A 17,500-nucleotide genomic window follows, 5' to 3' on the forward strand; every position below is an offset into this window, starting at 1 on the left:
CAAAAATAATAAAAAAAGGAGTGTTTTTAATGAAAAAATTACAGGCTTAACTCATTATTTAAAAAGTCGCGAAATAAGAAACGGTTTTTGGTTAAAATCTCGTCGTGAAGGTTGGTGACGTCACACACAGCTTCTTATAAGAAAGGCTACTGTCTGGATCATTTCTCTGATTGGTTCTCGTCTGACCAATGAGGTTCGCTGTTTTCAATCTAGGCATAAATATAAAGCGACCATGGCGGTTTTACCACAGTTCAGGTGAAGTCTGTTACTTTTCGTGTGAAAAGAGAGAGAAATGGAAAACATGTCTGAATTGCGTACGGTTGCTTCCGTAGCCGGTGAATATCATGACTTTTTAAGAATCAGGAAACTTGGAGAAGGAGGTAAGTTGAAGTGTTTCTTCTAAACATATATAAGGAAAAAAGAAGATTGCTTATGAATTCTTTAATATTTCTTCTAATGAAAGACTTCGTATGTAGGGACTTTTATTATTGCACAGTTCGCAGCAGTAATAACAGTCCTCTGTTTAAGCACCATTTTAGAAATAAATAAATCCACTTTAGTTTAGGGTAATCGTAAAATAGCAGCTTCCTCGATGGTCTAATGGTTGTTTCTTTGGTCTGTTTCGAATTACCTGCAACCATGAGAGTTTTGCAATATAACACACATATCGTTTGTTATAAAGATAGTTCATGTCAACAGATTATGTTTCATTCTTCCAAGTCTTATATACACAACTTTTCTTAATCTGACAAAATCTGAATCTGCTCTGATAATCATTTAGTGAAGGGTGCAAATTACTTTTAATATTTTTGCTTTAGTGCTGGACAATATTAAAAAGGTTTTAAGAACACTTTTCATTTGAATTCTACAGAGACCGTTACATGGTATAACATCCAAAAATATTTTTTAAACTAACGTATGACCATCAGGGCCGGTTCGAGAGCATCTGATGCCCGTAGACAAAGAAAATTTAGGCATCCCTATACATGGTCTCTCTCTATATATATTTTGTCATACTCACACGTACACCTACACTTATTGCTTACAGAAATACTGCTCTATGGAAAACACTGGCTATTTTGCCCACAAACGTTCTTCAGCCACTGCAAGAATGTTAGATACACAATTACCAAACTATCAGCCATCGGACTCAACTGTCACCTACGAAAAAGCTTGATCGAACTAATCTGAAATCAGTAGAATGCCAGAGTGGGGATGAAGACAAGTGTAGCAAAGAGAAAGACCAATCAGCGGTCTTATTTCACGAATACTACATCAGAATACCTGCAATTCTATGAGAATTCCCACCGCATTGTTATACTGATTTAGAAAACCTGAACTGAATTAACAAGACGATTCTGTGAGAAAATGAAGGGCTTAATCTAAAAATCAACAGAATTCACTCTATAGGGAATGAAGATAAGAAGTGAGAACAGTCGCGACCACTGATTGTTAGTTTGAGGGATACTCCGGAATTTTCTCGCTCATCTTGGGACAGACGCCAGAAGGAGGAAAAATCTCTGCACTTGAGGTTAAGTACACAAAGGGCAGTGGAGTGGAAGAAATAGAGAAAGCGAAAATGATGTAGGATCATCAGCGAGCACCAGGACGTCATGACTTATTTCAGTTTTTTATTATTAATCAAGGTTTTACTAATTTTTTTCGAAGTTTTTAATTTTTCCCCGAACTATGTAGCAAAATCTGGGTCCACGAAGTCTTAGAACCCTTAGGCGATAGCCAAGGTTCACCTAATGATAAAACCGGCCCTAATAACCAACTGTTTTTAGGTTGAATTGTCTTTACGAGAATAGGAAAGTAAGGGATTTTTTTCTGTTGATAGAAACAAACCTTTACATCTAATTATTTAAATACTAATTTTGTAAATTTCGTGAGGTTGTTATCTATTTTGTTTATTTGATCCTCAAATAAACAAAATCCGATCCGATATTTCGAATCTATACAATATTGTGGAGCCAAAACCGTATAAAAGTTAATTTTAAATATCTTGGCTAATTTAAGTTTGTTTTTAAATTGAATTACGAAATTCACTTAATCCACTTTTATATTTCTCTTTTAGGATTTGGAAAGGTTCATCTTGTTCAAAAAGATGATGTGGAAGGCGTTTTTGCAATGAAGACAGTCTCTCGGAAATTTATCGAGGCAAACAAAAGAAACGGAAGGAGAATGACAGACGAAATATCAGCACTGCTGGAATGTCAGAAGATGCCTTTTGTGATCCAGTTCTATGGAGCCTACGAATCAAAAGAAGGAGTCCATCTTCTGATGGGCAAGTATTTTTAAAAGCATCTTGTTCATAGATTTTCTATCACAATATAGAAAAAGGGGGTTTAGTATATTACAGAATTAAAAAGCTTCTCTTTTTAAGAATGAAGATTCTTAATGCCATCTACACACAGCTCCTAGCATCTTTCTCTTCCACTTTGAAAAATCCCTATATTATCCTGATAAGAAAAAGTTCCCTTATTTATTACGTCACAGTCATGGTCCCCCCAGCCCTATTTTCTACACACAGGGTTTTGTAATTTGCATTCTCTTAATTTATTTCTTAATCCAACATTTTATCGATCTCACCCACGCTTACAGAATCTTCTCTTGACTGTCTCATACATTTCTAAACGACCATATCAGTTCTGTTCATTGTGGTTTCTATGCAGCCTGATAAAAGCATTATAAAAGAAACAAAACAATTTTCTTCTGTACGTCAACTTCTCCCCATCTTTACCACAATCTGTAGTAACGTCAAACAATTTGAACACGTAACCCTTAAACGTCGGGTGTGTATCGGCCATCGCTCTCATCTCTTCCAACTCCTCCAATATTTCCCATTAACTACATTAATTAAATTAAGGGGATATTAAATCCCACATTGTTTTAAAACCAAATAAGAAACTCAAAGATTGGAATCAGAGAGTTTCTGATTTCTTGAAATTCTCTGATTCCAATCTTTGAGTTTCTTATTTGGTTTTAAAACAATGTGGGATCTAATATCCCCTTAATTTAAATAGTGTTTATATCGCCGAAATGAAGCCTATTGGCTCTTTATATTTAAGCATTAACTGCATGTTTTATCCCAAGTTTGTGACCTTACACTACACATTATTAGACTACAAAATCGTTCCATCTACACATTATATTCAGATATCTTGTGAATCTACAGCATCTGCCCTGATCCTAGTATTTCTCAACTTTATATCATCTAGTTGAACATATTCCAACGTCAGTAACATAGAAGCTAAACAACAAAACCCCCAAAACAGCCCCTTCCAGTACTCTAGTCATGACGTTTTTCTTTTGAGACACCACTCTCCCTTTCGCAGTCCCCTGATAGCAATACTTAAGTAGTCCAAAATTTAATCCTATATGTTTCAATTGAATACGTCTGGTGTATCTCGAATTTACGAATCTCGATTATTAAGTGAATTCGTGACCTTCTTGTACACTCCCTACGATAGATTTTATATTTAGTTACACGATTATTCTCGGAGTCTTTAATTTCGTTAATCAGGATAACTTTGGATATCTCCTTTTGAAGGCTTTGCATTTTTTACTTCGTTAACCTTATATTTTATGTTTCTCATTGCATGATAGGCTAAATAGTCCTCTTGGCCAAGTAGTTTGGTTTCTTCGAAACCTACTTAGTGCTCTGACAGTGTCATTAGTTCTTTATACGATAAGTTTTATGGCTGTCAAATGCTTGGCGTTGCTGTTTTTTTTTTAACTGAAGTTTACAATTAAGAATTACCTGCAGTAATATATTTGTGAGCCTCCCTAGCTCAGACAGTATAGACGAGCCCTCCGGTTGGAAACACTTGGATTCGATTCGAGTCAGTGAGGTGAGGAATCATGATTCCTCACCTCACTTGAAATTGAGACGAAAGTGAGTTAGCCAGTCTCATACCGTAGTGGCGTTTTCTTTACCCGAAAACTCGGTTTATCTTCACTTCGATCAGGCAATCCAGCACCTTCATCATGACGTTACAGTCATAAAAATAATTATGTTAACGGGGGAACCGCCATGCTTCATTATCTCCCTAGTAATCAGCTGCAACCCTCTCAAAATATTGGAAGCCACAGAATTAGGAAGATATTTGTAAGAGGAATTTAATTGGGGTTGAATACAATTTGCAATTTCTATAATCATTTCGTATTTTAACAATACAACCAAATAAACAAGAAATTTTTTTCAATGAAATTCAAATATTTTAATACACGATAAATCAAATTAAAGATTTTCTTTTTCATGTAAAATGGTTATACTTTATAAACACGAAACAGATTATAGATACTTTAAAAGGTATTCAACTATTTTTTCTAAAACGAAAAAAGTTGTGGAATATCACTTATTTTTATTCAAAATCCGCGTCACAGTGATTTGTCTTTTAAATAGCAGACGACAACTCTTTCGGATCCATATCCACTTTGTCTTTTTCTCACCACTCGTCATGCGCACATTGTCACAACAATCACTTGTCATGCGCACATTCGGAAAATCATCAGATAAATGTTCTACACAATGTTAAAGCTTCCTGGTGAATAAACTCATAGTAAATTATCAATATAGAAACTTCTTTTGATTACTTTTATTATAATGCAAAAAAAACCTATTTAATGACATTTGAACTAATAATTATTTTTCATTTTAATTTTCAGAATATGCACCTTTTGGTTGCTTAGGGGATTACATGCAAAATTGGAAACCATTCAGTGATAATGCGAAGTTTTCTCTTGCTGAACTTCTGCTTGCGATCGAGCATCTTCACAAGGTAAGTTTAAACCATTTCTGATTTACGTCACAGTTTAAACACTCACCCAACTTATCGTCTTCATTAAAGTTAAAGCATCAAATACATCTGCGATTATTTATTTCTGTTCTAGTTTACGCATTCACCAATTAAATATACTCTTTATTTACGGTGTGATTATTATATTTTTTTCAGTGCCGCATCATTCACCGTGATATCAAGCCCGATAATATCCTCATCCGGGAGAATGGTCACATTGCCCTTTGCGATTTGGGCTTAGCGAAGATTTTTCAAGGAAATAAAGAAATTACAAACGAATATTGTGGAACAAGAGCATACATGTCTCCTGAAGTATTTAATGAGAAATATTACAGCTATGTAAGTTTATATAATTTCTAAATTTGGTTCGTCACATAATTTCAAGTATAAAAAACATTTTTATATTTTTTATATGAGGATATTTGTGTAGCTGGGATGTGAGTGTCGAAAGTGGTATTGGTTGTACAGCTTTAGTGAAACTTCATTAACTGATAATTGGGTCAGTTAAAAAGCAAAGTCGAGGAATGTAGAAACTTTTAATAGGATAAAATGGTTGGCGACTGCTATTTACGATAGCCTTCAAATTGTGTCAGTTGGTGGGAAGTGTGTGGTGTGAGGTTGAAATAAATAGAATAATATATGCAAAAGGATGAATAATTGCAAAGAACGATTATAAAGAGAACATTATCAAATTCCTGATACAAGAAATTATGATAGTACTACACCCTCTGTCAAAAAAAGAAACCGAACTTTTCGAAAATACAAGAAACTAGTGGTGCCACCTGTTGTATCTTTTGTTGTCGAAAGCGGCAACTTTCGTTAGTGTTGTGTCAACTGTTTATGACATTTGTTTCATTAGAAGCCGAGTTATAGTGGCAAGATCGACAGCGTATTTTGACGAACTGTCGGAAAATGAGTTTGAAACAGAGCTGCGATTGACTTTTGTGTTAAACTTGGTAAAAGCTTTACCTAAATGCATCAAATGCTTCAAAAAGCATACGGCGATCAATGCTTATCCCGTACTCAAGTTTTTGAGTGGTTTAAGCGATTTCAAACTGCTTTTGAGACGCTTGAGGACGACGAAAGGCCCCTTCAAAAACTGGACTGAGCTAAGTTAACATCAAAAAAGTGAGATTGATTGAAGATGAATTGGGAATTCCAAAATCAACTGTGCACAACATTTTGACCAAGAGTTTGGACCTTCATAAATTGAATTAGCAGTTTGTTCCCCACAAGTTGACCGACGACCAAAAAATATATCGAATTGAACACTACAAGTACCTCATTAAGGACTTAAGGACTGAAACTTCCTTGAAACGATCGTTACTGGTGATGAAATTTTGAATATGAGCCCGAAACAGAGTGCTGAGTGGAGACCACCAGAAGAGGGGCATCAGAAAAAAAATCGATTGGAGAAGTCAAAAGTAAAGACAATGCTGATTTATTTCTACGATTCCAAGGGCATTATCCATAGAAGAATTCGTTCCGCCTGGCCAAACGGTCAATGGGGAGTTTATATCTAAGTTTTGAAGCGATGAATAACGAGAATTCATCGCGTACGTCATGAATATCGTGACGATCGACAGTTTTTTTTTTTTTTTAAGTTTTAAGAGACTATTTCAGACTTTGTAAATGCTAATGTAAATAATTCTTATTTTAAACAGTTTATTCATTATCCTCTTACTTTTCTCTTAGGATGCAGACTGGTGGAGCTTTGGTATTGTTGCTTATGAACTACTGACTAAAGATGTGCCCTTCCAATCAAGAAGGTAAGTTTTGTTTTTAATATTCTCGTCGATGTAAGAATTATTTTAATGTAGTCTTGTCGCTGTGGCAAACTTGTAGACGTAGTTGAAATTTTCACAGTTTGTCTTTTCCATAATTTTTTCATATTATATTTGCATAGCAAGATTTCAATTTAGTTGAAGAGTGTCCACAACACTCATTTTTATGTGAGGGTTTAAGTAATTTTTCTTCATAATGTGATTTGGACATGGTTACGTGTATGTACACGAAGTTATCGTGTTCAGACTCTTTTGATTAGATTTCATTTTACCTTTACCTTCTGATATATGGTTTACGAGATCTTGTAAATTTTCTACTATTTCTAGATTCTTGACATTCCCCAGATTTGTTGGCTTCTTATGATAAAGAAAATTAGGTCCCCTCGATTTTGTTTGAACCCAAGATTCTCTTTAGAAGAATTTGTTTTTCTTTTCCTCATATTCAAATTCGCATAAATCTTTTCTGGAACGATACATCTTCGGATGTAATTCCTTCCTCATTTCACTTTTATTTCTCTCTTTCGAGATATTTAAGAAGTCTGAGAGATCTATTCCAATAACCTGAAAATCAATCTTCTGAACTATGCACTGCAGCTATCGTAAAGCTTTTATACTTTTAATTAGGGGAATTTCTAATTAAGTATCATTTATGTTGCATCTGACTTGAATGAATTTTTGTTTGTTTCATCGAATATTTGTAGCGTTTTAGTAATATTTGGGATATTATTTTCAGACTTTTAACCGCCAAAAATATTCATGTCGATGAATTTTATCCCCCATACTGAACAGAACTTTGATTCAATGTGTTTAATTGAATATAAATATAGTTATTGGCTAATGATTTGTGTTAGGCTTAATTCGATTTATGTTGGCGATCTTACTCTTCCTTCACATTTCCTGGTGTTCTTGGATTTTTTTTTAAATATGTATTCTTTTCACGGACTGCTTCTTCACTTTATTCTTTGGAAGGGTGTATTTGTATCTGTGTTTTATTTTGATTTTATGTATATTATGTTCAGTTTATTAACATTTTTTTTTATTGTTGTTGTTCAATAGAGAAATACTGGAAAAGTCAGTGTATATCCCCAAAGGAATGTCACCAGAAGCTTCTGATTTAATATCCCGGTTACTATGTAAAAACAGAAAAGCCAGAATGCAATTTATTCAGAGTGGAGGCATAAGATCCCATCCTTATTTTAAGGTAAGTGACTTGGACTATTTCATCTGCATTTAAAGTGAACTAAAACTTAAGAAATCATAGAGCGACAGCAATGAATTAATTTTGATTCAATTTCCTTTGATAATGCAGACATATTCTTACATGGATATTTTTATTTTCAGGATATCGATTGGATTCAACTTAACAGATATGGATTAGCCTTGAAGATGGCGAATCCATGCTTGAAGATGAATATATGTCCGAAGCCTCGGTGATGGCAGACGCGAGAAATCTCCTTAAGTGATACAGGAATCGTGACCAAATGATTGAAGAAAGACCAGATGCCAATAGGGATTTATAAGTTTATATCACTCATGTTTTAGTGGTGGTATATCGTGTGAACAAGATGCGATCACATTGTACTGGACTTAAACCTGAATCTCGTGATGAAGAAGATGAAGAATGTACGACCAGACGTACATTAGTGCAAAGAAACGTTTCAATCCGCGTGTGTATGTGCATGATACGTCGTTTTAGTGAACGTGTAAACATCTTAGTGATGCTGACCAGTGCTATTTTGAAGAAAGCTGCAAGAAATGATTAGGTGATTGCCATGTTAGAATGAATACTGCGAGTTCATGCTTTAACATGGGCTCCGATATGATACTGTAAATATTATCGCTCGACTGTTGTTCATTTTTTAAAAATGTTATGTTATATAATTATTAAAAATTGTCAAAAATGATATCGAGTTTCTCCTTTTATTGGAAAGAACACGAGACATTCTTTTTAAACTGATTATTTATATTTTTCTGTCAACAGCTAAACACACTATCATGCCATTTCAAATTATAATTTCATAATATGTATATTATATTCACTTATAATTAAAGAATTCTCTTAATTTTAAAACTGTTTTCAGTTTTGCACCTTGGCGGATTTATTTTTTAATTTATTTCGATTTAATTAATAAATAGAAGCTAAAAAAGGTACTATTTTCTGAGGGGAATTAAAAAAAAAACTAGTTTAGGAAACATTCTTATTAGCCTACTGAGCAAAGGTGTTGCTAGGTTACTGGCGCCCTCGGCAACCGGCAGAGTGCGCAAGTAACACCCTTTGTAACTGATCAAGCGCTATAGTGTTCCTACGCCTGGGCTATTGAGCAATGCCCTACTTGCTTTAGTCATTTGCCTTAATTGAAATTACCGTAGAAACAATTATAAGAATAAACATGTTAATATCTGTTCACTTGGAGTGTTTACTTGTTAGTTTTTCATGTGGAAAAATTAGTTTGTCGAGAATTAACTGTTTCAAATCCGTTGATGCCAGGGCAACTTACCACCATTTGAAGAACCCACTAAATATCCTAGTATGGTAGATAGGATTTGAATCCAGCTCTATTCATATTAAACCTATAAAGATCGCTGATTATCTTCATGATATAACATTAAAAGGTAATTTTTATGACACAACAACCTCATTTAGCAAGAGAGAGAGTTTATTGAGAGTAGTACTACGAAAAGATGAATTATTCAAGTCCAATTATAGATGACCCTCGTATAACGCAGATGTTTAGTTCCATAAAAATTCCGCGTTATGAGAGACTCAGATCACATAGAAAAAGTAGGATTATGTTCCGAAATCGTATTTTTTTTTTAATGCTTATCATTATATAAATAACTACATACCAAACAAAAAATATTTTTATTTAATTCAGGTAATTCATGTAAGTTACGAAAACATAAACTATGAAACAAATACATAGTATAAAATTATAAATCTTACGTAAACTTCGATGCACATAATACATAAATGTTTTAGGCAAAATAAAGTGTTTACGTATTTTAATCGTCATCACTCTCTTCAAAACGAACATTTCGTAGATGTTCTTTATTTACGACTGCAGGTCGTCTTCATCACTTGAACTCTCTAGGACATCATTTGTATAATTCTCATTGCATACTTCGGCTGGTTTAGTTATCAAGAAGTCAGTAATAAGACCTTGTTTACCACTCTGCTGCAGTTTTTTTATTAAGTTCATAATACGGAGCTAAACAAATATCCGATTGTCTCGTGAATTTTCCAGAGCGCTCCATTGGGGGATCATTATCCATAAAATAACTTTCTTACCAAGTCCAATCCTTCTGCTTATTTCTTTAAACTGAATTCTTTAGCGGATTCATCAGAACTTTCCCCTCCGTTTAGCATTATATGTTAAAAAAAAGCATTGTATGTAACTCAGAAAATTAAGTGCTCAGCTTGAGATTAACACACTTACGATTTTTAATGCGCTTTTCTGCAAGAAAACGAAGACAATTTTCAATAATAAACACTTTATACGATAAACAATTGATGTACAAGCGTGCCAAAGGCTATTTCCCCTATTATAAATTCGCTACTTATATTTGCATGCGGAATACAGGCAGACACATATTTAGCGAAGATAAAATATGATTTTTAAGTCGCGAGGTGATAAACATATGAAAAGATAAAGGGTTACTACAATTTGTAAACGGTGTTATATCGAAATCGCATTGACCAAGGGTTACTACAGTTTGTAGACCGCGTTGGATAAGTACCGCGTTATACCAATGTTACCTGTACTTTGTAATTCTACTGACAACTGTGTCGGAGTTCCCTGCTACATAGTGTACTAACTTCAAAACACAGTATTGCAAAAATATCCCTTTGATGCCGACTACAAAATAGCAAAAAGTATATACCCGTATAGTATAACAAGACCTCAGACAAATTACTAACGTCCTTCACCCCTTAGTAGTTCATTAACTTTTTAAAATAGAGATACAACTGAATTGGATAACAGAAATGGCTAATGGGAATTAGCCGGCTGACAACTTGGATTTTTTTTTTTTTTTTTTTTTGCAAACAAAGTCCATACAGCATGCGCAGTTACAGAAGAAATCAGTGTAGTAGATGATGGGATATAGAAGGTGGATGAGATAGCCTCCTGCGATTAGTCTTGAGACTGTGGAGGTGGCATGCAATAAGAAATAAGATTTTTCAGGCATCAGTTCCTGTTGCTAAGCCATAATTAGATTCAGGGTCATAAGTTCAATTTTTTATACGAATCCCACCTATGAAAGGTTGCATTAACTTCAGTGACATCAGGGTTAGCATTAGGTTAAGTTATAACTCTGTTCTTGAGATCAACGTGCAAAATTTTCCAGTCCTCAATGAACAGAGTGGCAATTTCTGTATCCTTTTATTAGTTACAAATAGTAATTCATATTTTAGTGTGAGTAATTAAATATTATATAACAGACAATGATCGTATCATGACAAGAATGCATAATGAGTTTTGAGTCATTGATTTTTGCCTTGATGTACGATTGTATTTTTCGAAACATAAGTGGGTTGAGAATTTTGCTTTGGATTGAAGCTTGAGTTTCGATGTAAAATGGTTTATGTTGTGTTCCGAAAGTGACTTGATCTTTACTTCAGTATTTTGGAAAGTCAATAGCTATTTAGCAGGTATGAATTTTATATAAATTATGGAAAATCTCAATACAGACGACGGATTTCAAAATTTGGGCAAAAAATCAAGCACTCGATCTCCTCAGACAACTATTGAAGAAATCTGATGTCGAGTAACCTAGTTATTTAAATCTATATTCAGCGAAAAGTAGTTACCCTGCAAGTGACGATACGGAAAGAGGAGGTAAAAAAATAAACTTAGTGGTCCCACTACTAGCATTTTCACAGACAATCACAAATATTCATCTCCACGGCGAAATTCGAACCCGCAGCCTTTTGGCTGGAGAGTGGATACGCTAACCAGTCCGGCAATGGATGGATCTTTCGTTGCAATACCTGTGAAGATGAATGCTGCAGATAAGTACTGGCTAACGCAATTCTTCTTAGCGGTTTTACAGATTAGAACCATTCCTCCCACGTCATATACATCAACTGTGTCTTACTTGGTTGACATGGTGTATGAATAGTGAGACAAGGTGTAAGGGAAAAGATGGAAATATACCTGCTTACCTTAGTTTGTTTGCAACTAAGACCATGACGCTAGTTGGTCTGCAGTACGAAAACGGAATTTCTGAGACAGGCTAACTTAAGATTGAATTCCACACTAGATAGATCCCAGATTTTCCATATTATATATTTGTTAATGACTGCTCTATAGCAGTTCTGATTGGCCAACATAAAGTCCCAAATGAAACGTAATAAAACCCCTTTGGAACATCGGGTACAGCCCAGAACCCTACATGTTGTGGAGAATCGAATGAACACATTTCATATTTTCTGAGGACGTTCGTTTGTCCCTGATGCAATTTCTTGCTTATCAGTATGGCATGTTATGCCAGCTAAAAGTTTACACTACTAGAGGAATGAAATTTAAGTTTCTCTCTGAAATATATTGATGCCTGATACTTGTTTCGATAGTATTGATTAGTTGGGTGCTATACGAATACATCCCACTAATGTGTCTGTGTTCTTCTATGTAGTTTGCTCCTGCTAGATAAAAAAAAAAGCAGTTTTTTAGAAGGAAAACTTCCCATCACCGTACGAACCCATCAAAAATGGAAATTCACTTAAAGAAAGGAAGCGATGTTTAAAACAGAAAACTATATCATAAAATGTAATTATTGAATCGAACTTCATTTCAAGGGCTCTTTTTATTTATTTTTATTAATTTTTCCAGCCATTCTTGGAAAATATACTATACTTTTTCATTTTCAAAAATCTCGTGCAGAAGAACAACCGAAAGACCAATTGAAACTAAAGTGCAAAGATGACTGATACCCTTTAAAAGCTCCACTTCATACCTCAAAATAAGTAATAACGCAGTATTTTAAATGGTCTATTTTTCGTCTTAATTTTAACGCAATTCAATAGTGGTGCCATCTTTCAGCAGATAGCAGTATTAGCAAACGAATCAAATATCGGCTCTTGATATATACAAAACGTTCAGTCAATAAAGCAGTAGTTATAAGGAGAAATTAATAATTCTTAATGATTCGGAAATTTATTAGTATAAAATATTATAACATATTTTATAAAAATATAAAATATAAAATACAAAAATATAATAAATATAAAAAGAATAAAATTTTAAAAATATATAAAATAATATAATATTAAAATTTATTATTATTATTATTATTATTTCACTTAGCTCTTCGAATAGACTGTGATGTGTTAACCATATAACTGTAAATAGCCTGAATGATAATAACAATACGTCTGTGAAATGTATATTTATAAAAAAATTTAATACATTCAGAATTGTACACTTAATCCCTCTAGTGACGAAAGAATATAAGAACTATATCTTAGTTCTTTATAAAATATACAATGCATGAAAATTGATAAAGATGATGGCTTTTAAAAAGCAATATGAATATGACAAGTATTTGTTTACACATACGTGCGTACATATGAATTACTGAGATTGAATGACTATTTAGAAAACTGTCATTAATACTATTAATAATAACTGCATGTATTAATTTTATTTAATGGGACCAAAACGAAGTACTTTGCAACGAAATTTTATTGTTATTAAAAATTTTTATTACCGATTTTAAAAAATATTGTGAAAAAGTGAAATGAACGTATTAAGCATTCCCTAGTGTTAACAAAAAAGAAACTCTAAACGTAAATTTTGAATTAAAATAAATAAAATTACTATTATTATTATTATTATTATTATTATTATTAGTTTACACCATTCAACCAGAATCTGTTGTACCAAGCAAGAAAAGCAAAAATGAAAAAAAAATTACCAATTTTTGTGGACCAGAGATGCCAAGATATTCATAAAGAAGTCACAAACTTCAAAGCCGATACAAATTAAAAGCTCAGAGGACATAGAAAGGCTGCCACTGTGGAAAAAAAAGCCTCCTAATTAGCTCAAAAAGAATCCCACAATAATAAAAAAAAAAGAATGTGAACCATCAAGACAGATGCAATAACACAGGATATATCGGAAATTTAACTTTGATCAGACCTTTCAGATCATTCATTTGACCTCTCAAACACCTGCCTACTTCCTACACAGCAATTAGCTCAAAAAGAATCCCACAATAATAAAAAAAAAGAATGTGAACCATCAAGACAGATGCAATAACACAGGATATATCGGAAATTTAACTTTGATCAGACCTTTCAGATCATTCATTTGACCTCTCAATATATATATATATATATATATGTTAAAGATACCAAGCAATTTTAAACCTGGTTTTACTCCATTTCCCAAGTAACAAACAGACTAAAAGTCAAGTTTGCGCCTGCAATTGATGCAAGTCTAACTGATCCCACAGGTAGTGCAGGACCAGGGCAACTCGTGGCAATGGACAGGGTGTTCGGGATAAATTTGACATATTTATAATTAATTATATTTTTCCGTAAGTTACATGTATTAACACACACTTCTCTTCATTTAAAAGTTTGGATCCTTCTTCATTCATATACAAGATGTCAGAAAGGATGGATAGCTGGAACCCACCTGAATCATGAAAGAGAATAACTTGTATCATGATGATTCGTGCCCGCCATCAAAATAAGGATATTACGACTGCTGCCCAGTGCTCCCTGAATACAGTAAAAACAATCAGGCATGAACTAGAGACTTGCAATGGTGACTACGAGGATGTAGCAAGAAGAAAGATCCCTAGCAGACGATCTGATTGCGTTCGTACAGCAGAATTCCTCGCAAATCTGCAGGAACAGGTGTTGAAGAACCCTGGCATTGGAATTCGGGCTTTGTTCGTGGAGTTGCTAACTGTAGTCAAGCCCTGGATAACAAGGGTAGCCAATGGTAGGCCGTATGTACGGCAGCAGGATTCGGCCCCTTGCCACACCTCTGGGAAAAGTCAAAAATGGTTGTCTGAAAATTTCTACGACTTCACCAGTCCAAATGTTTGGCCTCCAAACTCCCCAGACCTTAACCCCATGGATTATTTTGTATGGGGCGCAGTTGAAAAAGACACCAATCGCACTTCCAGTAATACAAAAGCCCAGTTAATGGATAAAATTAAAACAGTTTTTGCGGCCCTTCCCAGGGAGACTGTAGCATCAGCTTGTTCGAGGTTCCGAAGCAGAATTGAAGCTGTGATCGATGCTAATGGTGGTTATTTTGAGTAAATCTTGTTGATAGTATTGTAATTAACTCTGCCTGTAATGTTTTTTTGTCAATTCATTAAATTTAATAGATACAAAGAAGATTTTCTTTTTCCTTACGAAACTGTCAAATTTATCCCGAACACCCTGTATATATATATATATATATATATATATATATATATATATATATATATTTAAAAACATAGATTTAATGACTAAAAACCGAGATAACTTATAAAGATTTTAATAAGAATAATAAGACTAGTTTCGGCTTATAACAGCCTTCCTCAGGTATTCTTAAAGGAAAAGAATAGTAATAAACATGGAAGTATATAAAACAACTGGAAATTATAGGTAAAAATTGCCACACATAATTGATACATAAAAAACGTTGTATTTTTTCAAATTGTTCTAACAGGCGTGTCATTGTTTATTGCAAGTGTGCGTGCTGGCTCACGTGAACGCCAATATTGAATAACTGCAGCATGGCTATCTGGGATGTTATAACTCAAATTGTTGTTTAAGTGGACAGGGTTCAGCAGGATTTCCCTTGATTCTACAATTTTCCTCTCAAACTCATCATCACAGCGAAAGATATTTTCTGATCTATCCCAGCAAACGGAGTGGCTTTGTTGATCATCATTAGGATTATTTGAAAAAAGAACATGACTGGATAACGCAGTTGCATGAGATCGTTTATAAGAGATGTCTCTCTTATGCTCTTCTATACGTTGTTCAATAGATTTGTTAGTTCGTCCAAAATAAGGGATATTGCAATCGCACCATAATTTATATACACCTGGATATTTTAGGTTGGGATGAGTAGGTTTTGGATGCCTGATTAGAGAGCGGATTTTAGGAAGTGTGATGAAGAAGTCCTGATATTATATTTTTTAAGGACTTTAGCTAATTTAGCGAATACTTGTAGTAAACAGAAAATGTGATAGTAATACTTCAGTTATATATTTAAATTTAAAATTATATATTTAATTTATATATTTAAATTTAAAAAAAAATTATTATTATGTACACTGCAACATAAGTATTATTGTTTAACTTGCGAGTTATTAAGTGTAAAGTATTATTATGATTATTATTAATGGTAATAATACATGCTTTTTTACACTTCTGTTAATGAGAAATTCTGCAAATGATAATGATATTACGAGTAATTATAATTTCTACTGAACCATTTGCAAGAAAAAGTTGCATTGTTGCCTAAATTTTAGTATATTTATGTAATTATTTGAGATATAATAAACTATCATTATTATTTAAAAAATTATTATTATTATTATTATTATTACCATGGAGTCCAAGAAATATATGCCTAATAACATAATGAAGAATTATATTTCACAAAGCACGCATAAACCACGATGTTATATTCGAGAATGTTTCATCTGACAGTGGTGAAACTATTATTTAAAAAAATAAATAAATATGCGGTGTTAAGAATGTAGCATTTGCCCAAAATTCAAATAATTTGAAATTGCTTTTCCCCAGGTGGACTTTATGAGAAAAAAATTTCATTTTTGTCTTATAAGTCAGTACCTAAAATGCAGTATCTTTTGCTTATGATAGCTTGTTTCTTCATGTAAACCGTTTGACAATTGAATACGCCTATTTCAATCAAATATCAGTGAAAGTAGCTGATCTGTTGTTAATTTTGACAGCCATATTTATTATCAGTGTTTGAATTTATCGGATTATCTTTCTCTAGAAAGACAGATAGAATTACTGAAGAAAAAGATAACACTATAATTGTATTTCATAAGCATTATCAGGAAAATATAATATCTAGAAACATTATTATCACAGATGTAGAATGTAATGATGTCGTCCATATGTTTAAGTTACGTCCTTGATATTATCAATCTATTACTATCACCTATTCTAACTACTAAACTTATAGAATTATGAAAACAACATACACGTATCGTGTTGATATCAACACTTCACACAACACACACACACACACACACACACACACACACACACACACACACACACACACACACACACACACACACACACACACACACACACACACACACACACACACACACACACACACACACACACACACACACACACACACACACACACACACACACACACACACACACACACACACACACACACACACACACACACACACACACACACACACACACACACAATAATAATAATAATAATAATGAAATATCCAGAACATTTTTGCTACTTCTGTGACGCCATATTTAAAATTTTAGTTTTAGCTATATAAATATATATGTGTAAAGTTTCTAAGGCAGAACACTAGAATAAGATGGTAACAATTATTTTAATTAACAATACGATATGTAACATGACATACACGGCGATCAAAATTAAAGTATCTATGTTTAAGTATGCTGAAGCGCCATCTAGTGTTCCAAATGTTGAGAGACTTTTCAGAAATACGTTGTGCGTAATACGGAAGCGATATCCGAGGGGAAAAATAAAGTAGTTACTCAAATCATCACGAAAGAGCGCTGAATGAGGTACCAAACGTCGATGTAGTAATTTTTCAGTCTTGTAAGAAGGAGCAAGGCAGCATAACCAAATAACATATTTTTATTCACTTCCGTTCACATTCTGTACTGTTCAATGTGCTGCCCTTTCTGGAATGCCAC

General features: G+C 33.6%; 1 protein-coding gene across 1 annotated transcript; it reads left to right on the forward strand.

Annotated features, from left to right (window-relative positions):
* Positions 1–301: 301 nt before the first annotated feature.
* Positions 302–8,020, forward strand: LOC150102244 (protein kinase 2-like). Its single transcript, XM_090399537.1, has 7 exons — positions 302–380; positions 2,078–2,287; positions 4,672–4,784; positions 4,959–5,114; positions 6,498–6,571; positions 7,643–7,787; positions 7,928–8,020. Exons 1-7 carry the CDS (start codon positions 302–304, stop codon positions 8,018–8,020), a joined length of 870 nt encoding a protein of 289 aa, XP_090255663.1.
* The last annotated feature ends 9,480 nt before the right edge of the window (positions 8,021–17,500 follow it).

The sequence above is a fragment of the Typopeltis vanoorti genome, chromosome 10, assembly GCF_054136105.1.
Source record: "Typopeltis vanoorti isolate ZY-2024b chromosome 10, IOZ_Tvanoo_1.0, whole genome shotgun sequence".
Lineage (NCBI taxonomy): Eukaryota > Metazoa > Arthropoda > Arachnida > Uropygi > Thelyphonidae > Typopeltis > Typopeltis vanoorti.

Bases quoted from the DNA above. Each gene is read 5' to 3' on its own strand.
- LOC150102244 (XM_090399537.1), top strand. From the start codon at position 302: ATGTCTGAATTGCGTACGGTTGCTTCCGTAGCCGGTGAATATCATGAC. The intron at 381-2,077 runs GTAAGTTGAAGT...TTTCTCTTTTAG, and splicing joins CAGGAAACTTGGAGAAGGAG to GATTTGGAAAGGTTCATCTT. The intron at 2,288-4,671 runs GCAAGTATTTTT...TTTAATTTTCAG, and splicing joins AGGAGTCCATCTTCTGATGG to AATATGCACCTTTTGGTTGC.